The sequence below is a fragment of the Eulemur rufifrons genome, chromosome 8 (assembly GCF_041146395.1).
Source record: "Eulemur rufifrons isolate Redbay chromosome 8, OSU_ERuf_1, whole genome shotgun sequence".
In the NCBI taxonomy this organism is placed as follows: domain Eukaryota; kingdom Metazoa; phylum Chordata; class Mammalia; order Primates; family Lemuridae; genus Eulemur; species Eulemur rufifrons.
The window spans coordinates 32,377,159-32,404,295 of NC_090990.1; the positions used below are offsets into that span (position 1 = coordinate 32,377,159).

The window sequence follows — 27,137 nt, forward strand, 5'->3', positions numbered from 1 at the left end:
GAATAGAAACTCTTATTCTCCAAGGTGGACCCTCAAGTTGGGGACCTGAAGCTGGGCTACTAGCACTGCAGAAAAAGCACTTTGTCTAGTGGTCATGCCACAGCTTCCCACTGCCAGTGAGGCAGGGCAGCATCCTGGGGGCCTCCCAGGTGGGTGCTCACAGCTGCAGGTGAGTCTCACCCACAACAGAAAGCTGTCTTGGGAAAAATAGGTTCGAGGCCTCAGAACATCTCTGTGACTCCAGATTTCCCTTTATGCCCCTCACACAGCAGGCCCATCTCCCCACATCCTCAGCTTTAGGCACCCCTTTCTCTGGGATGCCCTCAGTGACTCCAGAACTGGGTCCAGGTAGCAGCTCCTGCCTGCCTTGCACCCAGCTGAAGCACAGAAGACAAGTCATCCTAGGTTGGAGCCCATCGAATGTCCTTCACAGCCCCACACCCAGCTTGGTGGCATAAAATATCCGGAACACAGGGATCCTGGCCTCTGTTGAGGTGAGGTGGAGCAGCCCCAGGGAAGGCCAAGGGTTTGGGGAAGTGGGTTTGGAAGAGTAGGTAGGTGAGGGCAATGGAGATGAAGAGGAGGCTCTTAAATGCCTGGTTCCCGTCAGGCCGACTTCTTTTATGCCTCTACTCCCCCTGCCCTGGACTCGGTAGGTCCCTGATGGCGGGTTACCCGCACCCTGGGGGCCATATGCTGTCTAATAGGGGACATTAACCCAGAGCGAGGGCTCCACTGAAGCCCGCCCTGCTCTGGGAGTCTTGGGCTCTCATGGCACAGGCGGCACTGCCACCTGTTGGCCGTGGCTAGGAATGCAGCCACCCGGCACAGGAATCACTTGCCACAGTAGTGGGGACTTCCAGAGGGCTGATGGGATGCAGACAGTCCATCATCCCTGAGAATATCGGGGTCAGCTTCCACCCAGAGCTTTTCTAGCCTTCTCCTTGACTTTTCAACTTTTCAAAACTTTTCAAACTTTTCAAAACCCGTCTCTGCCCCCCAAGTCCCTTGATCACCACAGTATGCTCATTCAATCAACAAATATTTATTGATTACCTACTATGTGCCAACACTGTGCAGCAGTGACTTATAGAATGACAGATGGTACAGAATTGTAAGGCTGAAACTGCCTCTCCTGCCTAGAGAGTATCCAAGCGGGTCTCCGTTTAAGGAGACAAAGGAGTTTGTTGTTTTGGCCAAAAATCCCCTTACCCTGTTCTGGTCTTTAGGGCTCCAGTTAGCCTATCCCAGCTCCCATTAGAGCGCTGCTGCCTTCCTGCTCCCCACTCCATCTTGCAGCTTTCAGCTGGCAACTTTCCTGGATCCAGTGGCTTCCTAGCAAAGTGTGGAGCTGGGCAGGCCCCTGAACTCTGCATCCTCAGCTCACCTCCTGGGCAGGGCGGTCAGACCATGGGGATGGGACTTTCCTCTGTGGGGCTTTGCTGAGATCACTGCCCGTATCCCCAGCCTGACCTGACCCCCAAACCAGAGATACCCTAGAGCACCTCCCCACAGAGCTCACCTTTCATTCAACGAATCAAAACTCAACTCTGGCAAAGGGCATAAAGTTTCAGTTATGCAAGATGATTAAGTTCTAGATTACGCAAGATGCAAAATGATTAAATTCTAGACCTACTGTGCAACATCGTGCCTATATTAACAACAGGTATTGTTAACTATCAGTATATTGTCCACTTAAAATTTTGTTAAGAAGAGTAGATCTCATGTTGTGTTCTTGTCACAATTTTTTTAAAAAAATCAACTCGGGCTCATCCTCAATACCCCGCCTCTTCCTACTTCATTAATCTCTATAGCCTAAATGCCACAGGAATCAGCAGCCTGATGGTTAGAGTTGTCCAAACACACCCAACTGCAAGGTCCCACAGACATATGCCCAGGCACTCCTGCCCCTTAGGATCCTGGGGTAAGCAGACCACCAGCAGTCCCACAGAACAGAGGCCCGCAGGAATTTTCTACTTACGGGACCACAAAGTCCCAAAGGGCCATAGGGAGCTGAACCAGAAGGCCCCACGGATGTAGGTGCTAGGGAGGTATCAGGCATTTATTTCTGGGGCGGAGGTGAGGTGAACTCAGCAGCGGACACAGTTGCGCATGAAGTTAACACAGAGGCTTGTGTAGTACGTAGGGTAGTCGCGGAGGTGGCTGACGTGTGCAGACGACACAAAGTCCACAGAGCGCACTAGGACCTGGTGTGCCAGGCGTGCCTCCACCATGCGTTCCACGTCTCTGGCCAAGACTACCTCGTCTGCCCTCGAGTAGAGGTAGAGCTCAGGCCAGCGAGAGCCTGCGTCCTGTAGCCTGTCATAGAAGTGGGTGTGAAAGAGGGCTGTGAGTGGAGCAAGCAGGACGTGGAACAGGACTGCCACTAGGGCGAAGGCCACCAGGAGCAACAGGCGCAGTATGGCAGGCCGGTGCTCCAGGATGGCTGCCAGGGCCCGCAGAGCCCCTACCAGGTTGCTATCACCGGGACCACTGTCAAAGATGGTGCCCACCACACGCAGGTGGCAGAAGCGCTGATGGGTCTGCAGGAGCTCCAGCACGTAGCGGTACAGCATGACGCCAGCGTTGCTGAAGACGTGGAAGAGCAGGGGCTCCTTCTCAATCTCATAATCAAAAAGTAGCTCAAGCAGCTTCTGGGCCAAAACACGAAGTGAAGGGATGCCCAGGGACTCGGAGAAGAAGACCATGTGCCACGGGGCTGTGTATCGGATCACAATGCAGCCCTGGGAGAGAGGAGAGAGGCCTGGTCAGTTCTCATGGATGGGGTCTGGTAAGAGCTAAGGTCAGGGGGGCCCAGCGACCCCAACTTCCATGAGGCCCATAGAGTCCAACAATGGCCTAGGCCCCGCTTCAGCCTGGGTGCCGGCTCACTACTCCCACAGGTTCCTTGGACTAACTGCTTCATGCTGGCCAAGCCCTCTCAGCCTGGGATGCTATTTGAGACCTGGAGCCCAGAGCATGTTTTGGAGACCTCTGGGCTGACCACTTTGGTTCCCTCCCTGTCTGCCCTCCACTCCCCACCATCCCCTAGACCTTGCACATTTCAAGCCTCACCACCTGGCTGTAGCCTGCCCAGGCGACTCTGCTCTACACTGTCCCTACCTCACAGATCCAAGTACCCCATGAGACCAACACCTGAGAGCGAGCCTGCAGGACCCAGCCTTGACCACCAGAGGCCACTTCTGAGCCTGGCCCACATCACATCCATCTCTGGTCACTGTCTCCTGCCTCCCCAGGGCCCTGAGAACAGAGTACATACTCTCCCGAATCAGGAGCCTGACACCCAAATCTGTGCGGGCCCCAGGTCTGGGATCACTCCTCACACTCGCCCTGTAATTCCAAATATAGTAAATGCTATCGTTCCTCAAATTCTAAAATCTGGGTCCAAACTCCCTCTAGGCTTCTGTACCCCTCACTGCCTAAGCCAAGTGTGCCCCCAAATCTCCAGACAGGTCCCCATGTAGGCCAGTTGGAAAAGCCACCCTGCCTGGATCCTAATCCCCTTTCATCTACCTGTTGCAGAGACTAAGGACCCTTTGTCAGGGGAATCCAAGTTGGGCAGGCTCTGGGGTCAGACAGGTCTAGGTTCGACTCCTGGCACCATTACCTATTAACAGTATGGCCAAACAGCACCTTACTTCTTTCTGGGCCTGTGTCCCCATCTCTAAATTAGAATAACACCTATCCCATAAGGTTATGGTGAAAATTAAATGAAAAAACAAAATGTATCTGAAGTGACCAAAATGACACCCAGCACAAAGTAAACTCTCAACCAATAGCAGCAGTAATTAGTGGTGGTAGCAGTGAGGAAAATTATACAGGCACAGTATTTGAATGGCCCGTAGCCAAACAGGGATGGTCAGCTGGAGTAACCTGCCACTGGCCACTGACCTCTTTCCTCCCTCCCTACGCAACAACCCATATCCCAAAGACTCTTCCTGTGGATTCTGTCACACCCTCCTGGGTTTTCTTGTCCACCTTTGGCCACTCCGTCTTTTCTCATAGCACCCTTTTCATCTTTCACTCTTTTGAGTTCCTCGGGGCTCTGTCCTAGGCCTTCTTCTTTTCCTCTACACACACCAGGACAGATCTCATCCACCCCAGAGCCTACGGAGTCCCTTCTAGTGTTCCTGTCTAAAAAAAACACATCCCTCCTCTCTCCAAGGAGAACCCTGAGGACCTCCTCAAGCCTCACCTCTTGATACTTGCCCTTTCTTTCATTCTCTGTTCTAGAACCCTCAACTATTCCTGTCTGTCCTCAAGGATCTTAGTCTAGTGGAGAAGCCAGACAGACAAGGCTAGCCCAGTGAGTAGAATTCAGAAGTAGCTGAAACTATAATACCAGCAGAGCAAGGCAATCTGTAAAAGGCAACACCAGAGGACCAGCCTTGTTGGTTGGGGGGAGGCTTTAAGCTCAGAACTACATTTTTTTCCAATCACTCTCCCATTCCAGGTGTGATCCACCACACGCCTTGGGCAGGGTGCAGATGTGGGTCAGCGGAGGGAAGCTGAGGGAATGGGGGCGTCAGCTGGCCCCTTTCCCAAGTGATTCCCACTGCTCAGTCCAGGGCTTCCTGCTGGTGGCTGGGGCTGTCGGTACTGGTACCCCTACAGAAGGCTGCTTTAGGGAGATCTGGGCTGAGGAGGGCAGGGCCAAGCCAGAGGCCAAAGATGTGAAAGGGGCTTCCAAAATATAACCAGGCCCTCCTAAGGCTTCCTCCATTACCACAACCTCTACATCCAATTCTTGGTGTAGCCTACGAAGAAGGAGGAATCTCTTTTCTAAGAGAGCTTACTACTCAGGAGCTCACCTGCTCAGAAAAGGAGTCAGCCCTGGGAGTACAAACTATGCCCAGTACACCCAGCCCAGATGCCAGGCACCCAGAGAAGCGTCATCCAGCCAGCAGGCACTTGAGGCCTAGGCTGATGTCACAACTAGTGGGCATATCAAGGGTGGGCTGCCCACTCTGGGGGCAGGGAGCAAGAAAGGGGAAGCACGTCAGACTGAAGGGGCCAGACCAGGACCTCACGGAGCCCATGACCCCACCATCATCCTCACAGTTGTTCTTAATGCCATCTCTTGGCCTGCCACATAGGTGATCAGCCTTCACTGCAGCCCAGAGGTGAGGACAGCCAGAGGCTCAGAGTTCCCCACAGGGTGGCTGCAGATGGCAGGGCCCCAGCGGGGCCGGGTACCCACATGCCTGTAGTACTCACCCTTTTGTGGTAGATGGCACTATACTTGGCAAGGTTCTTGTCCCTGCAGCCACCCCATCCCAAGAGAATCACCACCGGCTGTCGAGTCCCCGCCTCCTTCCCACCTTGGCTGGGGCTGTTCTCTGAAACAAAGACACATCAGAGTTGGAGTGGGGTGACTGGCCAATCCAGAGTCAGCACCGCTCTGGCTGCAGGCAGGGAAGCAACGGGTGCCAGGCCCAGGCATCCTGCCAACCCCTGCGCCCCAGGCTCCCACCGGGCTCCTTCCCATCCTTCTGCCCCAGCTGGGTCACTGGACAAACCCACACGCGCACCTTTGTTTAATGACTCAAAGACAGCCCAGGCAAGAAAACTAAATACCTTCTCCGTGCCATTACACCTTCTAATGGCAAACTACGACCCCAGGGCCAAATCAGGCCCACTATCTATTTTTGTATGGCCTGCAAGCTAAGATGGTTTTTACATTTTTAAATGGTTTTTACATTTTTCAATGGTTAAAAAAATCAAAAGAATAATAATATTTTGTGACACATGAAAATTACATGAAATTTAAAATTTCAGTGTCCACAAATAAAGTTTTATTGGAACACAGCCACACTCATCCATTTACTTAGTGTCTATGGCTACTTTCACACTAAAACAGCAGACGTGAGTAGTTACAACAAGACCATATGGCTCACAAAGCCTAAAATATTTACTGGCCCTTTACAGAAAAGGTTTGCCAGCCCCTGTCTAATTCCAGGAGCAGAAGGAAAAAGAGGGTCTTATATAGAGAACTGGATAAGACAGCACAAGCAGGGGCATGAGGCAGACGGACTCTGGCCCGTACCGAACCACCCACCCTGTCCTGCCAGAGAACAGTAACAGCCTCTATTTATTGAGGTCTAACCCTCAGAACAATACTGTAAGGCAGGTACTATTACTACAGATGAGGAAACTGAGGCAGAGTGAGGTTAAGTTACTTGTCTAAAATCTCAAAGTGAGGAAGCAGAGCTAGGAATCAGGCTCCTGCTCCCCACCCTAAGTACTCGAGCACCTTCTGCGCTGCAGCTCCATCCACAGCTGGAAGCAGGTCTCCTTTATGATGTGCTGGGAGGCACAAGCCAGCTGCCACCACCATGGCTGCTGCTTTTTTTTTTTTTTTTTTTTTGAGACAGAGTCTCACTCTGTTGCCCTGACTAGAGTGCCGTGGCATCAGCCTAGCTCACAGCAACCTCAAACTCCTGGGCTTAAGCAATCCTTCTGCCTCAGCCTCCCGAGTAGCTGGGACTACAGGCATGCACCACCATGCCTGGCTAATTTTTTCTATATATATTTTTAGTTGTCCAGATAATTTCTTTCTATTCTTCTACGGGGTCTCACTCTTGCTCAGGCTGGTCTTGAACTCCTGACCTTTAGCGATCTTCCCATCTCAGCCTCCCAGAGTGATAGGGTTACAGGCATGAGCCACCGCGCCTGGCCCATGGCTGCTTCTTAAGAGGCCTCCCTGCATCCTTATCAAACAGACCTCACCTCATTTCCCCTGCAAAGTGAACGCGCATCCCCTCAGCGTGACTTCTGTACAAGGACTCTCTCTAGCTAGTTAACTGCCCTCCCAAAAGGGCCAGCATGTACCCTTCCAAGGACCAAGCCACTTGGCTATGCTCAGCTGCCACCCTGAAATTTATGGATGCCGGTGGTGACCTGGCAACAGTAAATTTCAAGGCCAGTTAAAAGGATGGTAAATATAAATCACTAACCTTTGGACAAAAGGAAGACAACAATTTCCTGTGGAAATTAATGTGATTGAAAAGTTCAATGTTCCTGCTCTCTAGTAGTGGTGACTCTGGCCTTCGGAGATTAACTGCCCGCACCCACGGGGATCCCAGGCCAGGTTGCAGCTCAGCCTGGGGCAGAAGCTGCCAGTGCCTCAGTCCCTTGCTGACACACCCGCCAGCCCTCCGCTGATACTGGCCTTGGCCTCTGATGAGGGAGACAGTCCTACAGCTCTAATAGGCTGCTCCAAATACTCTCACCACTTTTCTCAGTCTACTGTCCCCATCTCGTGCCTGGCAGCCCTTTACCTGCACTGGGCTTTCTGGTGGAGAGGCCACGTCTGGGCCTCAGGGGAGCCTCAGCCCAACCTTGCTGGGGATAACTCTACGCACGAGGCTCAGGCTGAGGCGGCCTCACAGATGGAACCTATCTTTACATCTCCAAGGTCAAGCAGCTGGATTCCTGAGACGCACAACTCTCTGAGCATAGTCTCCTCTGCCCCTGCCTATAGGGTATCCCCCCATGTGCCACCACCAAGACTCCTGCCAAGGGCTTTAGTATTTATCTCAAACACAGAGAAGGCAACCAAGGAAAGTCCCATCCTCTGGTGGCCACCGGATATCAAGGCCAGGCCCCCACCTGCAGAGATGGTGCATTCCCAATCCCAGAAGGTTCAAACAGATCCTACCGGGCCTCCGAACTGCACCTCCCCAGTGGCTGGGATTTATAACTCCTTTTGCTGGCACTCCTGGCTTCTCCTACTCAGGCAAGAATATCTCTTTACCAGATATGCGTCTCCCTCAGTTTCTATGAAGAAACCCTCAGAACACTGGCACCCCGGACACACTGCCTACTCCCAGAGCCCAAGCTTTCCATAACATTCTTAAAGGGAGGGAACTGGTCCCTCTGCTCTGCAGCCAAACAGTCAAGGCTGCCCCCTAAGCCACATAGTACTCTTCCTACCTGTGGGCATCCCCCACACCCCCTACACATTCTCCTCCCGGTGCCCATGACCTTCTCCCTACTGGAGCCATGCCGCCCTTCCTGATTCAACACATGAGGTGTTGTAATTCTGGAAAATCCAAGGTGCTCTGGGAACACGCCAGGTAGACAGAGGGCAAAGGCAGGGGCAGGGGGCTGTGGAAATGTCACAGTCAGTCTGGGGCACAGCACCCAGTCCTGGGGGCCTAGACTACCAGGTGAAGAGGAGCAGTGGTCAGAAGATCTGCCAAGAGCAGGACTGAGGCCCGATCCTGCAGGGCCTCCATGCCATGCTTAGGTTTTTATTTATTTATTTATTTATTTTTAAAAAACAAGTCTCACTCTGTCACCCAGGCTGGAGTGCAGTGGTGCAATCATAGCTCAATGCAGCCTCCAACTCCTGGGCTCAAGCCATCCCCCCACCTCAGCCTCTGGAGCAGCTGGGACTACAGGCACGCACCACCACACCTGGCTAATTTTTGTTTTAATTTTTTGTAAAGACGGGGACTTGCTATATTGCCTCAGCTAGTCTCAAACTCTGGCATCAAGCAATCCTTCTGCCTCAGCCAACCAAAGTGCTGGGGTTACAGGTGTGAGCCACTGTGCCCAGCCCAGGAGTCAGGATTTTATTCTGTAGCAGTGAAGAGCAAATGGAGAGGCTGAAATGGGAGAGTGGCATGATCCAGTCTGTATTGATTAATGACTTACACAATCATGTGTTTAATGTCTGTTTCTTTTCCCTTAACCAGCAGGTTCCGTGAAGGCAGGAAACTGGTCTGTCATGTTTATCGCCACAACCCCCGTGGCCTGCACTGTAGCCGGCCGAGCAGCAGTCAGTAGATACGAGCTGAATGAATGAACACATGGTTGCGAAGTGAAGGATGGATCTAAGGAGAAAGAGCTGGCGTTCCTCTTGTTCCCCATTGCCCTTTCCAGAGCAATAAACGTAACTGCTCAGGCTATTGTTATTTATTGCCACATCTGGATCATGATTCCTGCACTCTCTTGTGCAAACCCTTGCTCCTTTCTCGCTCATTCCACCGGCCATATCACCCTCTCCTGCTGCTGACATACCCCAGCCTCTGGCAGCTGCCCTTGAGGCACCGAAAACTTTGGTCCCCGGTTGAGTCTCCCACTCTATTCCAAGGCTTACGAGGACTCTGCACAGGCAGTCAGATACGCTTTGTTCCTAAACCCTTACCAACCTCGCTCAGCAAACACATACAGCATGTGTCAGGCACTGTTCTAAGCACTTTACATATCAGCTCATTTATTCTTCACAACACCCCTAGGAGTAAGATACTGTTACTATTCTCATTTTACAGATGAAAAACTGAAGCACAGAGGTAATAAATTATTTGCTCAAAGTTATACAACTAATAAGGAGTAAAATGAAATCCAAACCCAGGTGATCTGACTCTAAAGACGAGGTTGGATCCACTGCTCTAGCCAGCCCCCTGGACAACAAAACCCAAGCCCCTGCTTTTGACCAAATCTGCATTGCCTCAGCTCCAAACCTGTACACGCAGCTGCCTCGTACACATCGGCAGACCCAACACTGACCCCACACTGACCCCATCCACCTGCTCCTCCCCAGCCAGACCTCAGCATATGCTGCCTCATTTGCTCCTGCAACCACCCTAGGAGTTAGCTACTATTACTATCCTCACAGTTTTATTTTACAGACAACAAAACTAAAACACAGAGAGGTTAGGTCCCTTTCCCTCAAGAACACTTGGAAATGGCAGACTCAGCAGCCACTCTCTGACCACCATGCTATACTGTCTGCACCTTTGGGACTGTGTACATGCTCTGTATTCCCCAGCCCAGGATGCTGATGCATCGTGTTTATGCTTTGCTAATGCCCACTCCACCTACAGTGTCAGCTCACTGTTCACTTGCAGGAGGAAGGCCCTCACAAACCCCTTCTCACCACCCCCCCGCCAAATCATCAAACTGGGTTAGGTGCCCCTCGTCTGTACTATCACTCACCAGGAGAATTGCTTGATGCCAGGAATTTGAGACCACCCTGGGCAACATAGCAAGACCCCATCTTTACAAAAAAAATTTTTTTTAATTTTAAAAAATACATGCTACCACCACCATGCCACTACACTTAACACACCGTATTGACAGCATTCATTAGGAACTTGTAGGAGGCTACTGTAATACGCAAGGCAAGAGACAGCAAAGGCCTGAACCAGAGCTACGGACAGGCAGGTAGGAAGGGGGAAGAGAATGACAGGGAGAAGACAGAGTCACAAGAATTTTGGAACATGTATCAAAAGTCTCAAAAAACATGCAACCTTTGACTTTTCTTTCTAAGAAAGAAAAATCTTGAATTTATATGGAAACAGTCAATAACATATTAAGCAGATCATAGACATAAATGCAAAATCTAAAACCATAAAACTCTTAGAAGAAAACGTAGGAATAAATCTTTGTGACCTTGGATTAGGCAACAGTTGCTTGGATGTGATACCAAAAGAACAAAGAACAAATAAACAAAATAAATAAATTGAGACTTCATCAAAATTAAAAACTTTTTTTTTTTTTTTTTTTTGAGACAGAGTCTCACTCTGTTGCCCAGGCTAGAGTGAGTGCCGTGGCGTCAGCCTAGCTCACAGCAACCTCAAACTCCTGAGCTCAAGCGATCCTCCTGTCTCAGCCTCCCGAGTAGCTGGGACTACAGGCATGCACCACCATGCCCGGCTAATTTTTTTTTCTATATATATTTTTAGCTGTCCATATAATTTCTTTCTATTTTTAGTAGAGATGGGGTCTCGCTCTTGCTCAGGCTGGTCTCGAACTCCTGAGCTCAAACGATCCGCCCACCTCGGCCTCCCAGAGTGCTAGGATTACAGGCGTGAGCCACCTCGCCCGGCCAAAATTAAAAACTTTTATACTTCAAAGGACATAGTAAAAAAAAGTGGAGAAAATATTTGCAAATCATGGATCTGATAAAGAGTATACATATCCATTATATATGAAAACTCTTACAATTCAACAATAAAACAAGAAATGACCTAATTTTTAAATTGACAAAGGATTTAAATAGACATTTCTCCAAAGAAGATATATAAATGGCCAATAAGCACATGAAAAGATACTTGGCACCATAGTCATTAGGGAAATTAAAACCAAAACCACTATGAGGTATCACTCTATACTCACTAGAATGGACATAATAAAAAAGTCAGATAATAAACAAACACTGGTAAGGATGTGGAGAAATCAGAGCCCTCATACACTGCTGGTGGGAATGTTAAATGGTGCAGCCACTTTGGAAAACAGTGCGGTAGTTCCTCAAAAAAATTGAACACAGAGTTACCATATGACCCAGCAATTCCACTTCTAGGTAGAATTGAACTGAAAACAGAACTGAAAACACATGCCCACATGAAAACATGTACAGAACATTCCTAGCAGCATTATTCCTAACAGCTAAAAGGTGGGTTTCCTATAATCTGTGAATGGATAAACAAAATGTGATATATCCACACAATGAAATACTACTCAGTCATAAAAAGGAATGAATACAAATACATGCTACAGCATGGATGCACCTTGAAAACACCATGCTAAGTCAAAGTAGTCAGACACAAAAGGCCACAAATTATATGATTCCATTTATATAAATTATCCAGAATAGGCAAATCCACAGAGACAGAAAGTAAATTAGTGTTTGCCAAGGGCAGGGGGGAGTAGAGAATAGGGAGTGACTACTAATGTGCATGAGGTTTCTTTTTCAGGTAATAAAAATGTTTTGAATTAGATAGTGGTGATAGTCTCACAATTCTGTGAACATACTGAAACTCAATGAATTGTACATTTTAAAAGGGTGAATTTTATGGTATATGAATTATATCTCAACAATGCTATTATTTAAAAAATAACAGTAATACATTAAATGAAAAAACAAGTTGCAAAGCAGTATCACAACAGAATACCCTTCTATTTATAAACACACACACACACAAACATACACTTTTTTTTTTTTTTTTTTTTGCATAGGAAAAAAACATTAAGCTGAGGTGGGAGGATTGCTTGATGCCAGGAATTTGAGACCACCCCGGGCAATACAGCAAGACCCCACCTTTACAAAAAAGTTTTTAAAAATTAGCCAGGCATGGCAGCATGCGCCTATAGTCCCAGCTACTCAGGAGGCTGAGGCAGGAGGACCACTTGAGCCCAGGAGTTCAAGGTTACAATGAACTACAATCATGCCACTGCACTCTAGCCTGAGCGACAGAGCGAGTCCCTGTCTCTAAAATAATAATAATGCATTAAATAATAATAGCAATTATTCCTGGGATTCGAGGCAATTTCTTTTTCATGATTTTTGTACCCGTTTTCTAAAATCAATATGTATAACTTTTGCAATGAAAGTTAAAAAAGATATTTCAAACAATGACAACAGGGGAGGTGGTCCTGCAGAGTCAAAAGCAGTTGAAAAGTCAAAAGGGTCATGGATGCCCAGAAGCCCCTTGGCAATGAGGAAGTATTCCTTTCAACCCTGGCACTTCCTGAGCACCCTGCAAAACAATCTAATCTCACAGGCTTCCTGTCCTCTAGAATTTCTCAACAAATAACACTGACACTGATAATACAAGAATTACAAATACATATATTGTACCACAGTTCAAGTCATAAAACTAAAGCATAAATTAGATTGTGTATATCCCAGGGGCATATGGGGAAGACAAAGGGAAGGGCTGACAAGGCAAAGGGTTCTATGGTACAGTGTGTGTTTTTTTTATTTGCAAGCCTGAATCAAAATACAAAGAACCTATGTTTTCCTTTTAAAATGCAAAGAATAAAAGGATCCTCTATTTTTTCTACTCCCCAGAAATACTTTCTAAAGTCTCACTGTACCTATATTTAAACCAAAGAGCTTTATTTTAAATTTACTGTTTGAAATAACAGCATAGTAGAGTAGTATCTAAGAGTACATATTATACAAAATCCTATCCGGGTTCAAATCTCTGCCTCTGCCACTTAATAACTATGACACAGACCTTAAGTAATGTACTGATCTGTGAAATGGGGATAATAATACAAAGGATTAAATAAGATAATGACAACAGAGAACCTTAGTGTGGTACTTGGCACAAAGAAAGCATTCAATAAATTGAAATTATTATCACTTCACAAGTAATACATGCTCACTATAGAAAAAGTAGAAAACGAATATGTAATAAAATTAGAATCATACTGTTTGTAATCTGCTTTCTTCCGTTTAGCAATATATTGTGAACATCTTTTCCTGTCAGTTTATATATTTCTACACCATTATTTTTAGTGGCTGCAGAGTGGCTGTAGAATGTTTCATAATTTATGGTGACCAATCTCCCAGTATTAGACATGATGTTGTTTCCAATTTTTTGCTGTTATAAAAATGTACACTCCTTTCTTTGTGCATATCCCTAATTGTTTCCTAGAAATATCATTGTATTCAGGCAGCCTTTCCTAATGGCAACGGAAATCTTTGCATGCACAGCTTTGGAGTAAGGCTCTAGAGCTGAAATCTGGAATTACTTTGGGCAAGACACTTTACCTTCCCCCAAGCGTCTGTTCCTCATCTGTAAAACAGGATTAAGAGTACTCCCTACTTCACAAGGTGGCCGTTGAGGATTAATAAAATAATGAAAGGTGCTCCTGGCTGGCCTGGCATGTGGATAGGGCATGGTTAACAGTTTTAGTACAGCAGACACTCAGAGACAAGGAGGCCTGCAAAGGGTGCGTCTGGTCTGGATCTCAAATTCAGGGTCTAATATAGCACCTGGCATAGAACAGACACTTAGAAAGGGTTTTTTTTATCAATGGGTGAAAGAAAAGAGATCATGACTCAAAAAATAAATGACACTTCTCTGTTTAAAAAAAAAAAAAAAAAAAAAAAGGCCTTTGGGGTCCCCACAGACAAGATGAGGATCAAGTTCCAACTGACTCTCCACCTGGGTCTTTGAGGCCTGTCTGGTGTGACAGCTCTTAAGGTTTTCATCTCATTAGCCTCCTGCCAAGACCCTGCTGCTCCCTCAACTCACAATCCTTCCTCAGTACCTGACTTCTGCACTTTCTCCCATCCAAGTAGTAACCAGCCCCGATCCTGCTTAGCTTCCAAGATCAGATGAGATCAGGGAGATCAGGCACATTCAGGGCAGTAAGGCCACAGACCTGACTTCTGCGCTTCCTGCTGCTCACCATGGATCTGTCAGCCTTCCTAAAGCTTCAGGTCCAGCTTGGGCTGCCCTTCTCCAGGAATCCTCCCTCACCACAGGGCCCACCACGGTGGTCCAGACCCTTCAGCACTATTTGCCATGTGCCAGTGAAAGCTTCCTGAGGGTTAAGATGATGTCTGCATTTCTTTAACCCCACACAGTGGTTAGCAAAAGAGCAGGCTCACAATAAAGCCTCGGGAACTAAAACCCCTCAAATCCCCTCTCTGCAATCCCCTTAAGGCCTTCTGTTTACTCTAAAAGCAAAACTCTTGTCCCAGCCCCAAGGCTCCAGCCCCATCAATTCTATGAATGAATTATTTTTTAAAATGTTTAGTGAACATGAGAGCAACACGGTGCCTTTAAAAAGGCTGCCGGCCTACTAGCAAGCCACAGAGGGGACCTGGGTGGGACTTGGCTGACCATTCTTTAGATGGGAGCAGAGGTAGCGCAGCCTGGGCCTGGAACATCAGAGTAGTTCTAGCTTGGGCCCACAGTGCTGCTAAGGTGCTCACTTGACACCTCATCCCTGCAAGGCCCCAGCAACAGTGAGTGAAACCATGAAAAGCACTACAGCAACAGGATAGCACAGTGCTATCGGAGCCCCAGGAGAGAATCTTCCCCAAAGAAATGGGAGCTGAGTATTAGGAGAGTGAGGGGATCACTGGCCCAGGAAAGAGAGGGGGAGGGCAGATTCTGGGCTAAAGGAATGGCTTCAGCAAAGGCCTGAGCAGACTGTCCTTGGCATGAGCAGCCGTAGGTACCAGCTGGGGGAATCCCAGCAGCAGGATCCCGCACTGCCAGTCTGACCCACAAGGCCCAGGGCTCTGAATGACCTGCAGATCCATAGCTGCCTTCCAGCTACCTAAGGTGCCAGCATCAGCTGTTCACCTCTCTGTCAACTCAGCGATGCTGGGCTCTATGGTATTGATTTTCAAATATGAGGGAAAAGTAATTTCAGAAACCAAATATGACTATCCTACACACTTCTCCATCATTAACAGTAATTGCAAAAGAGAGATAATCTCCGGGATACCAAAAGACTATCACTCTGTGAAGCCATGATAATCTGGAGGGGAGCTCTCTGCATATGGGAAGCAAATGGATTCAGGGGATCACACCTTGTGACCTCCTTCTGCGGGGTTCTACAATCTCGGGCTTCACGCTGGGGCATGCACTGTGAGAGGGAAGGGCGTGATGAGCTAGAGCTGGTCAGGAGGAGCAATCAGGAAAAGTAGGAACAATTGAAGGCCTTGGAGGCATTTCCCATACAGAAGAGAGATTTGTGGAAGGCAAGAAGCCGTCCTCTTGAAGAAAGGATCAGAGATTATCCACCACAACCCTTAGCCCTGCAGTTACCACATCATTTTGAAACCACCTGCTTATAAACCCTCATCTCTCCCCAAAAGCTCAGCTCCCTCAAGGGAGCCTGTGCGTGAGTCACTTCTGAGGCGCCAGCAACAAACCCACAGCCAGGATACAGCAAGTGCTTAACTGAGAGCGGAAATGACAGGAAGGCCTGACAGGAAGGCCGATTATGGCTCAAGAAAGGTAAGTGCTTTCTAACAATCCTAGTTGCCTCTAGCAGACCAGGATATCTGGGCGGAAACATTCTGTCAGGGAAGGTCTGCTAGCAATGGAATGCCCTCATGCTAACAGAGGAATGCAGAACAAAAAGGCCCCCTGAGATTTCTTTCAGTTCTAAGTGAGACCCAGCCTCCTGAAGCCGTGAAGGGAGCCCCAGGGGAGGAAATGCTCTGACAGCACCTGCTCTGTGCCAGGCACACACGTGCAGTCACTGCCTTGTTAACCCCCACAGTCCTGTGAGGTGAGCACTATTATTATTCCCATTTCACAGTGGAGGAATCTGAGGCTCAGGGAGCTTCAGTAACTTGCCAAAGACAGAGCTGGGAAGATGTGGAGGTGAAATGCAAACCAAGACCACCAGGCTGCCCACCTGGGCCTGGGCTGAGAGAGAACATCTGCCCTCCTGGCTGTGCAGGAGGCAGCTCCAAGCCCTTTGCAGCTGAAGGCTCTCCAAGGGCAATACTATTAACTGACTTCATCTCCTTCTGATGCCAAAACTTGTCAAAAGTACTTTTACATCTACAAACCTGAGCCCTAAGTCAACAGATGCAGCTCTAGGGAAAAACAGCTGGTCTGGAGCCATCTGTTCTGTGAGAGCCTAGGGGCTGCCCTCTCCTCCTAGATTCCAACCAAGGAACACCAGATGCTATGGGAGGGGTCTGGGAAGGCTTTCCTGGAGGAGGCAACATCTGAACTAAGACTTCAATGATGAGCTGGACAGGCATGGGCAGTGTGGGCAGCAGACAGGAAAGGGCATCCCAGACAGAGGAAACAGCAGGAGCAAAGGCAGAGAAGCAAGAAGTGTGTGGAAAATCACAAGCCGTTTGGGGTTACCAGAACATAAAATTCAAATCGAACAGGGTAAGGACATAGTGATCAAAGAGGTAAGCAGGGGCTGCTAAATTATGAAGGATTTTGAACGCTATGCTAAGGAATCTGGACTTGATTTATCCTGAAGGCAATAAGGAGCCACAGAAGGGTTTTATGCAGAGCAGTGATAAGATCAAACCTCTGCATTAGGAAGATCACTGGGGTAGCAACATAAGCTGAGCTGCTGGCAGTGAGACTGCAGGTGTGAAAGCAATGCTGGAATAATGCGGGCTATTCAAGCCTGTTCCTACTTCGAGGATCCGTAATTCCCAATAGGGCCAAACTTTCCACTCACTGGGCCCGCAAACCCACTCACACAGTCATGGACACAGGCCTGTTTAAAAGCTACTAATTCTGTGGAGTCTCCCACACATCCTTCTTTAATGACAAGACTGCAGGGGGAGAAACAATGCTAATTCTAAATGTCAATTACTGAACTCACCCCACGCCAGGCACTATGCCAGGTCCTTTACACAAAGAATGTCAGTTGTGCACTCAACAACCCTATGAGGTAGGTGACTGTTTGTTGTTACCCACATTTTGCAGAGTAGGAAATTTAAGTTCAGAGAGCGTAGCTTACCAAAGGTCATCCAGCTACTAAAGGGAGGAGTCAGGATTTCAACCGAGTTCTACCTGTCGGCAGACACTGCACTGTTTGTTAACCACTGCGGAGAAGACTGGAGAGGCAGGGCCGAGGGTTCTGAGTCCCAAAGACCCTGTCAGGACCCTGTGAGCACACCGACCCCACCCCCCGCCCCAGCTCCTTCGGGAAAATAATAGGTGGTACTCCTAGCCACAACCGCTGAAGAGAGGCTAGACGTGGGAGGCCCGATCCCAAACCAAGAGATCAGGAGGGACTCTGCTCTCGGCAGCCTTCAGCTATAAGGAGAAAAACAACGGCATGGACCCGAAACTCTGGACTGGAAAGACAGAAAAAAGGGCCCCAACCCAGCAGCTGACACGGACAAGGGGCGGGGCTCGGAAAGGAGGCGCGATTTGGGGCGGGGCTTACAAGGGGGCGGGGCTCTCAGGGCCCCACAAAGCCTGGGACCTGCGGGACCGTACGAGGGGGCGGGCCGCGAGAGGGCGGGGCCGCGAGAAGGGCGGAGCTACAGCCGCGCTAGCAACCAAGAGACTCGTTAGGTCACCTCCCCACGACCAGACCCGACCTCGTTCCATACTCTGGCTCCAGCAGGGCTGATCCGGGATCTCGATGGTGTAGTCCAGCTCAGCTGAGGCCATTGTGTAGGCGCCGGCCCTCAGCATGGGCCTCCCGCCGGAACTCCCGCTCGCGCACCCGTGCCTCAGTCGGGCGCCTCCTGGGCACCGCCCAATCACCTCCCACCTCCCCCGACACTGCCCAATCCCTGAGCCGCGCTCTGTGACCTCCCGCCCTAGCAACCACCGAGTCTCTCTCACAGCCTCTGACCGCACCGCGCTAGCTCTGCCCTAGCAACCATGCCCCGCCCCCTAGCCCTGGCTCTCAGCCATTGGCTGGCTCCCTTGATCTGGATCAGGTATTGGTCAGCCGGGACGCCGGTCAGGAAGAGTGCCCACCCTGTTGGGTAGTGAGAGTCCATGGGAGAGTTGCTGTATTCTGGGAATGGAGAGGGTCTTTCGTCCAAGCGGAGTCTTACTACGTTGCGGAAGGCAGTACCCTTTGACTTGCACCGTCTAGCTACCTCTGCCGTCCTCCACCAGCCGCAGCTCCGAGGGCTGTAGGTAGAAAACCGTACAAAACGGCCTAGGGGGCGCGTGCTCACCCATCCTCCACCCAGGAGGGTCTGACTGGGTGGGTGGGTGGGAAGCGGCCTTCAGTTGATGACTTTAGAGAATGCCATGTTTGTGGGGGACACCAAGGGGCTGGGGAATACAGCTTTCTTGTATCCGTCCATGCATTCAACAAATACTGAGCGTCTGTTATGTGCCAGAGACTGGACTAGGTGAGGTTCCTTGGGCTCTAGTGAAGATCGGGCTTTTAGCCCCCTCATGTCTTAATGGAAGAGGGAGAGAAACCATGCCAATTCTATGCAGGGGATAAATACTACAGAAGAGTATAGAGCTCAGAATAGAGAGAAAGGACATTTATGGTAGCAAGAATGGCTCCTGAGCTGGGCCTTGAAAAACTTGTGGACATAAGGAGGGAAGTGTAGTTGCAGGAGCTCAAAGAGGGGAAAATGAGGGGTGAGTGCCAGAAATTACATGCCACATCTTTTGGCCAGAGGAGAGACTAATGTGAGAGAAATCTTGGAAGAGCAGTTAGGCATAGATCCTGGAGAGTCTTTGATGCCAAGCTCAGCTCTGTACTTATAGGTAGATCTTACTGATGGTAAAAATTTTCCACTGCATTTTATACCTATGAGGCATAAGGCTTAGACTTTACTCTGAGGAAGTAGGAAGTCATTGCAGGGCTTTAAGCAGGGGAGTAACAATTAGATTTGTTTCTTAGAAAGATCAATGCAGAGAATAGCTTGGGGATTGGGAGAAGGAGGGAGACCAGTTAGAAAGTTGTTTTAATAGTGAGGAAGAGGCCAGGCACAGTGGCTCATGCCTGTAATCCCAGCACTTTGGGAGGCCAAGGCTGGAGGATCGCTTAAGGCCTCATAGACTTAGGCAATATAGCAAGACCCCATCTCTACAAAAAATAAGAAAAATTAGCTGGGCATGGTGGTGCACACCTGTAGCCCCAGCAACTATGGAGGCTGAGGCAGGAGGATTGCTTGAGTTTGAGGTTGCAGTAAGCTGTGATCACACCACTGCACTCCAGCCTGGGTAACAGAGAGAGACCCTGTCTCTAAAATAAAATAGTAGGGAAGGATTATGGTGGCAGAAAGCATGGAGTAGCAGCTGAAAGGGAGAGGACAGGCTGGATTTCTTGGACACTTAGAGCTAGAAAAAACTGGACTTGGTGACTGGGTGGGTGTGGGGGAGTAGGAGAAACAAATGATGACTTCTCAGTTTCTGTTTTGGGCAAATAGGAAGGAGAGGACGCAAGGTTTTTAGGAAGGAGTCAGTTCTGGGCATGGTGAGTTGAGGTGCCAATGGAACATCCAAGTGGAGATGTCCACGAGGCAGTTGAATATGCCTGACTGGAGTTCACAAGATAACTGGAAGTAGAAATGTGTGTGTGCCTTATAGATCCCAACCACACCAGTAGATTTGTTGAGCTAGCACAGGGAGTATGTGTAGAGTAAAAAGAGAAGATGGCCTAGTGTAGAGCCCTGAAAAGCACCTAAGTTTGAGAGTCTAGCAAAGGAGAATGAACCTACAAAGGTAATTGAGATGAAGTGTCCAAAATGGTAAAAAGATCAGTAGTAAAATATGGTGCTTCAGAAGTCAAGGGAGGAAAGCGTTGAAGGCTGATGGCTAATCAAGTAAAATAGGTCTAAAAGAATCCACTGGATTTAGAAACAAGGAAGTTGTTGACCTTTGCAAGTACAGTTTTAGTGGAGTGATGGGAACACAGATCAAATTACAGTGGCTTGCAAAGTGGATGGGAAGATGAGGAAGTGAAGATTGCATGTACAATACACTTTCAAGAAATGTGGCTATTTAGGAGAAGAGATAGAGAAGGCAATAACTGGAAGGAGACACAGGTTTTTATTCAGATGGAAGAAATGTTGTTGGCAGGGATCCAGCAAAGAAGAAAATGGTGAAATTATAGGGGAAAGAAGATAACAGAGAGTGGTGCTCCTGAAAAAGGAATAAGGTGAGGGATCCAAAGCATTGGTGCAGAAATTCACTTGGAAAGGTGTAGAAACATTTGCATTATGGGAGAAGGAAAGCACATGTGTAGAGATTAGTACATTGATAGGTTTGGTGGCAGGAAACTGAAGGAATTCTTGTTTGATGGTTTCTATTTTCTCTGTCAAATAGGAACCTGCTATCAGCCGGTGAAAGTGGGATTGGAGTGGGGTGTATGAGGTTGAAAAGAGCAGAGAAAGATTAAAATAGCAGCAGTGGAGAATGGGAGCGAAATGACGAAGATAGCACACATACTTCCAGGCAGCTATGCTGGCCCTGTTGAGGTTAGTGACCATTAATTTCTAGCAGCAATACTTTGCATGGTTATGTAATATGCATTTTTCTCCCAACAACGTTCAGCCACCTAGTGGTGGGTGCGGAGAGGTTCTGAATTGAGCTAGGTTTGAGTTTTACCAGGTGGATGCAATGGAAAGACAAAGAACAAGGAATTTGAGGATCTTGGGAAAAGAATGGTTGAAATGAAGGGCCTTAGAAGCTAAACTAGATAGGAGAATGGAAAAGTCTTACGGACTGGAGTTCCCAGTGAAGTCAGAGAACCCGTATCTTAGAAATAGTTGAATGAGAGAGTTGTAATCAGAAGGTGGAGTAATAAAATTTGAGTAGTTCCAGGCGATGACAAGGTCCAGGGTGTGGCCATGGGAGTGAATGGCCAAAGTGGAGTACAGGAGACAGGATGCTGCAGTGGCCATTGAAATCCCTCTGAATGGTGGCAAGACTTGAGGAGGGGAAATGGAAGAGGATGCTTGTGTGCTAGGTACCAAAGTCTTTGATGAATAAAGCAGGTTTTTCTGGAGCCTCTAGATCAGCAGTCCCCAGCCTTTTTGGCACCAGGGACAGGTTTCATGGAAGACAGTTTTTCCACAGATGGGGGTGAGAGGATGGGAGGCAGAGCTCAGGCAGTGATGCAGGCCATGGGGAGCAGCTATAAATACAGATGAAGCTTCGCTCGCTTGCCCACCACTCACCTCCTGCTGTGCAGCCCCCTCCCCATTTCCCCCCTTTCCTAGCTTTCATGGAAGACAATTTTTCCACAGACGGGGGCAGGGTGGGACAGAGCTCTGTAGCCTGGTCCCTAACCAGGGGGTTGGGGACTGCAGCTCTAGATGACAGCATGAGGAGGGGCAAAGTTCGGGATAGCTGAATGCCATCACCCTCAAAAACAAGTTGGGATAGGGAACTGGGTTGGCCAGGCACAGTGGCTCATGCCTGTAATCCTAGCCTCTGGGAGGCTGAGGCAGGAGGATCACTTGAGGTCAGGACTTTGAGATCAGCCTGAGCAAGAGCGAGAGCCCTGTCTCTACTAAAAATAGAAAAATTAGCCAGGCGTGGTAGTGTGTGCCTGTAATCCCAGCTACTCAGGAGGCTGAGGCAGGAGAATCAGTTGAGCTGAGGACTTTGAGGTTGCTGTGAGCTAGGCTGATGCCACAGCACTCTAGTCCAGGTGACAGAGTGAGACTCCATCTCAATAAAAAGGGAACTGGATTGGCCTGTGGTGAAGACACCAGCCCTGCTCCCAACCCTTAGATCCTGGGGGTGTAAGAGCATAAGCAGCCTCCACCAGGAGGGCCATGCAGAAGTGGAGCCTTGGGATCAAGCCAACTGTGGGCGCAGGCTGGAGGTGGGCAGAGTGGCTGGAGAAGCTGAGGGTGGAGGAGACTAAGATGATCAGGAACAAGGGTTTTCAAGGGCAGAGTAAGAAGGGTAAGAAGGGAAGGAAAGATAGAAATGAGTCAAGAAAGACAAAGCACAGAGCAGTGGAGGGGTGAGGAGAGCATGGTTGACCTAGGGAGGTACATTTTGTGGGGAGAGCATAAAGGAAGGTTTGTAGAGGAGAGTTTCAGGCAGAAGTGAGCCTGGGGAGAGAAAAGTGGGGTCTCTGAGTAGAAAATGAGGGCTGAGTCTGGCAGAGGATGAAGGCAGAGGGTTTTGTAGGAAGAAGATGGACCTAAGGAGGTTGGTGGGGAGAGGACAGAGGAAAAGGGCAGATGTGGGGAAAAGATGGGGCAGATGGAGCCTGTAGGGAAGTGATGGTAGGCAGGGGGAGGTGTTCTGTGAACAGGGTACAAGTGGGGAGCAGAAGGGGGGTCCATGAGAAGGAAGTGACAAATTGGAGTGCATGTGCCATTGAAGTGGAAGTAAAGGCAAGGACACCCTCTTTGGCTGGGCTGGAAGATTGGGAAAGAATGTTCTCTTTTTCGCTCTCTCTCTTTCTATCTCTGTCTCTGAATGGAGAACTGAGAGTAAGGAGTCAGGGATGGGAGCCTAAGGAGAAAGGCCTCTGTCTCATTCTGTACATGAAACTTGCAGGAACAAGATAGTGACTGCCTTGTTGTCTCTGAGGCCATCTGGGGACAGTGAGCCAGGCTGGCAGCCTATGCCTTGAAGGCCTCTTGTTTTTACAAATGTGCCTTTTGATAATAGGGAAGAAAAAGCCCTCTGGGAGATTTTATTTAGAAACAAGACCTATTGACCTCTTGGTTTTTAATACCTCCCTTGGCTTGTTGCTAAGGACCTTTGGCTTAGCATGAGAGCTGGGTTTTTTGACATTTTGTGATTTTAGTTTCCCTGCATGAAGAACCATTTGGCTGCTATAGAAATGATTTATGGATGAGTCCAGATATATTAATCACCACTGAAGATGGAAAGGAAATTAAAAACAAAAAGTCCACTCTGGGCGAAAGACAAAGTAGGTTTGTTGTCCTTGCAGAAGACCTTGCCAAGGTTAGAAGGCCACAAACAAACCAATTTGGACTGAAGTTCCTAATCTGGATTTTAATTTCATGTGCTTTGATTTTTCACACCATTTTCTCTCCAAGGTAAAATAGTGACTATTTTAGTTGGCTGCCACTTACAGAGAGATTCCAATAAGCATGATGGCATACGTATATTTTTCTCTGGCATTCCACGTGTGCTCCAGTTCTTATGATCAAGCTGGTGAAGCTGACTTTTACTGCATGCCGCATGCCATGATCAGTTGACTATAAATTAAATCCTCTTTTCCAAAAGCCATTTTCCATTAGTGCTAATTTGTTTGCTTCTCATTTCTACTGATCATTAGAGTCTCTGGTTGTGAGCACCAAATTGGAAATAATTTCTTTGACATTTCAAAAAATTTTCTCCCCCTCTTGAATGCCATTTGGCTGCAGCTAAAGAACATTATGGTTTGCAGAAGAACAGTTCACTCCAATTACAATTTAACTGACCGTTCATGGCACTGAATCTCTGTCCTTAGTGTCCAAAGATGACACTGCTGCTGACATTGCTATTTCCTGTCATAGCTGTAAAATGCCTCATAGACTTTGCACTGGCCTTCTTGGATGGAGATTCTGCCACTGTGCACATGGCGGCTTTGGGAAGTCGGTGGTTTTATGGACCTACATATCATGGACATTCAGATATAACCATCTAAACAGGAACTGGCTGATTTTTTCCCTCGTTCACTCAGCAAGCATTTATTAAACATCTGTTTTGAGCCAAGCATTGTACCAGGCCCCGGGGCCACAGAGATAGAGAAGACCAACTAGCCTCTGCCCTTGAGAACTCACACTCTAGTGAGAGGGATGGGTAGATTTTACAGTATAGTAGAGGAAGAAGTGGCATAGATGAGACCAGAACTAAGAGCCCTAGTTGTCTCAGAGAATTTGCCAAAGGGCAAAAAGGAAGCTGGCCATTCCAGGTGGCAGAGCAGCACTGAGATGCAGAGGGCCCTGGCAGGGCCTGTGGAGTTGCGAAGATGAGGTCTGTGGTAAAGTGGAAGTGACTGCAGATGAGGTTAGGGTAGCACCAAGTTTTGAAGGGCCTTGAATGCCATTCTGAGGTTTTTTTGTTTTGTTTTGTTTATGGTTTTGTTTTTTTTTTGAACAGAGTCTTGCTCTGTCGCCCAGGCTGGAGTGCAGTGGCATCATGATAGCCCACAGCAACCTCAAACTCCTGGGCTCAAGTGATCCTTCTGCCTCAGCCTCCTGAGTAGTGGGGACTCAGGTGCATACCACCATGCCCAGCTAATTTTTTTTTATTTTTTGTAGAGACAGTGTCTCACTATGTTGCCCAGGCTGGTCTCAAACTCCTGGCCTCAAGCGATCCTCCCACCTCGGCCTCCCAAAGTGCTGAGATTACAAATGTGAGTCACTATGCCCAGCCTCTATTTTGAGTTTAGACTTTAGCCTGTAGACCACAGGGAACTAATGGAGAGACTTGAGGTGAAGAAGGGAAGAAGTAGTCAAGGAAAGGCTATGTTTATGTATTTATTAGGGTTGGTGGGGATTGAGCAAGTGTTTAAGAGGAGCCAGGGGAGATGGAAAGATTGAAGACAGAGGGTAGAATCTAGTGCACATGGGAAGGCTGGGTGCTGACATGGGAATGTTAAGAATGGAGTGGAGAGGAGGGGGTTGCACTTGATGGGCCCTATATTCTCTGTGAAGCGGGAAACAGTTATCTAGGCATCCTTGATTCCTCCCCCTCTTTTGTCCTACACAGCCAGTCAGTCACCAGGTCCTGGTGCTTCTACCTCTGTGACATTTCTACTTCTCTCCAACCCTAGTGTCATCAGCATCTTTTGCCAAGATTATAGGAATGACTTCCCCACTAGTGTCCCACAGCCAGCCTTGCCCCTTCCAATCCCTTTTCTATGCTGCAGTCATCATATTTCTACAACAAAATCTCTTCTTGTCACTCTTGATTTAAAACCCTTCAGTACCCTCACATTGCCCTCAGGATAGAGTGCAGACCTTGCAGCCAAGCATCTCAGGCCCTTCATCCTCTGGCCTCTGCATGTTTTTCCAGCCTCATCTCTTGCTGCTTCCATCCCCGTACTGAGCTCCAGCTATTCTGAGCAATCTCAGGAATGAAAATAAGAGCTAAGTTGTATTGAGGGTTTTCTATATGTTAGGTGGTTTATTGACCTCTATAAAATATTATTGTCACACAGGTAAGGGAACTGAAGCCTAGAGAGGTTAAGTAATTTGCCTGAGGTCACACAGATGGGAAGTGGAAGATCATCCAACTCCAGAGTCCAAGTTCCTAACTACTGTACTCTACTGCCTTCCACTTGTAACTATGCCTCACTCTCTCTCGCCTCTGAGCCATTGCATATTTTATTCCCTCTACCTAGAACACACTTTCCTCACCTCTTCCACAGCTATAGATCGCTTTTCAGCCTAGATGGCATCTCAATCTCTGGAAAGCTTTTCATAACAGCCAGCACCCAAACCAAGGCCAGGTTAGGTGTCCCTGTCTCTCATTCCCAGAGTATCCTGTACTTACCCCGTCATAGCACTTACCACACTATTGGAATTGAAGTCACTTAGTCACTTGAAGGTTCTATGCTATGTCCAAACTGCGTACCCATTGAGAGCAAGGAGTGTGTCTTTTTCACATTTATCCCCAAAGGCCTAGCACAAGGCATGGGACATACTTGTCATTCACTATTTGTTGATTTCATGTTTAATGGAATTGCTGATAGTGAGGTTGGAGGTGGGGCAGAGGGATTCCTAGTCACATCTGAGTGTCTTATGAGATACCTTACTGAGGACTTACATACCACGTGACAGGCATTGGGGGTGGGGGGTGGAGACAGCACCCAGGGATGCAGGTAAACCAAGAGAAGGTGTCGTGGCAGAGAGGTGTCAAGGAAGAAAGCATTTTGAGTGAGAAGAATGGTCGGTGATGTTAGTTGTTACAGCAAGAGGACAAGTGAGCAAAGGACTAAGGCATCCTCGTTGAACTGGGCCATTCAGAGGTTACCAGAGGCATTGGTTAAAGGGATACAAGGAAATGGGGGGCAGTGGGTTGAGGAGAGATGGTCAGTGAGGAAACAGAAAAGAGAGTGTAGATAGTTTTTCAGAAGCTTTGCTGTGAAGTGAGAAAGCCAGAGAGATGACTGGAGAGGAGGTGAGGTTCAGGTTTTTGTTTTCATTTTTGCTTATTTTTCTTTAAAGATAGGCAAAAATTAAGTAGGCTAACAAGAAAGATGCTCACATAGAGTGGTTGAGGATGCAGGGAGGAGGGAGTACTGGGTGGAGCGAGGGCAGGAGGGGGACGCCAAGCTGTGGGAGAGGGTAGGGAAAGGAGAGAGAAGGACGGCTGCGTGTAGCGGTATCGCGGGAAGAGGGATGAGGAATATGAAGACATTCTTACCTAATGGCCTGTAACTTTCTTTGTTAGGCCCAAGAGTAGATCTGAGATCAGATGGAGGCGGCGGGAGGGTAAAGAGCTTGGAACTGTAGACTGCAGAGGTGGAGTGGTTCTGGCTAGCCACAGAGTGCAGGGTGTGGGTCACGAGTACGAATGCGGGGTTGGTTGGAGGTGAAGGTTGGAGGTCACTGGAGTCTGGATTTGGGCCTCTCCTCTGAGCTTCAACAGAACCCCGGATATGACCTGTCAGAGCGCTCTTCACTCTTCATTAAAATCAGCTGGTTGCTTGTCTCTCTGCCCTGCCATTCTGTAAGTACCCTGAGGGCAGGGACTATGCTTGTGTTACCCAATACCAACTCCAGTGCTTGGCTCAGAGTTGGCAACATCTGTTTAATTATCTAATGTGTGGAGTTAAGGAAATTGAAGTGTTCATTATGATCGCAGAGTGTTGGATGTCAGTTTAAGTAACACTTATTGAGCACCATTATCTGCCAGGGATCGTGCTAGCCACCCACATTAGGAAGATGGAACGTATTGATGTTGAAATTGCCTACTGGTTCTTGGGTAAACAGGAAGACTTATGTGTCAAAGTCA

At 48.3% G+C, this 27,137-nt stretch overlaps 2 protein-coding genes across 10 annotated transcripts in view; one reads left to right on the plus strand and one right to left on the minus strand.

Moving 5' to 3' along the window:
- Positions 1-1,031: 1,031 nt before the first annotated feature.
- TMEM53 (transmembrane protein 53) lies at positions 1,032-18,033 on the minus strand. 6 transcript variants are annotated; one of them, XM_069479857.1, is made up of 3 exons: positions 17,828-18,033; positions 5,239-5,360; positions 1,032-2,651 (listed from the first exon to the last, which is right to left on the minus strand). In XM_069479857.1, exons 1-3 carry the CDS (start codon positions 17,910-17,912, stop codon positions 2,091-2,093), a joined length of 768 nt encoding a protein of 255 aa, XP_069335958.1. In that variant the 5' UTR covers positions 17,913-18,033; the 3' UTR covers positions 1,032-2,090. The 6 variants fall into 6 exon arrangements, with proteins under 6 accessions (XP_069335958.1, XP_069335957.1, XP_069335955.1 ...); XM_069479856.1 differs by having other exon boundaries at positions 1,032-2,654; XM_069479854.1 differs by having other exon boundaries at positions 1,032-2,744.
- Positions 18,034-18,268: 235 nt separating this feature from the next.
- Positions 18,269-27,137, plus strand: part of ARMH1 (armadillo like helical domain containing 1) — a 48,851-nt gene continuing 39,982 nt past the window's right edge. For 3 of the 4 annotated variants that reach the window (XM_069479860.1, XM_069479862.1, XM_069479863.1), the window contains exon 1: positions 18,269-18,368. The gene's annotated coding sequence lies outside the window, so the exon portion shown is untranslated. Of the gene's footprint in view, positions 18,369-18,487; positions 18,590-27,137 lie in introns of those variants that run through there. The other variant, XM_069479861.1, reaches the window with a different exon arrangement.

Excerpts from the sequence above, each read along its gene's own strand:
- TMEM53 (XM_069479853.1), bottom strand. The coding sequence starts at position 17,912 with ATGCTGAGGGCCGGCGCCTACACAATGGCCTCAGCTGAGCTGGACTAC. Across the intron at positions 5,361-17,815 it reads GAGCCAGAGTATGGAACGAG|AGAACAGCCCCAGCCAAGGT; the intron begins GTCGGGTCTGGT and ends TCTTTGTTTCAG. Across the intron at positions 2,745-5,238 it reads GTGCCATCTACCACAAAAGG|GGCTGCATTGTGATCCGATA; the intron begins GTGAGTACTACA and ends CCTCTCTCCCAG.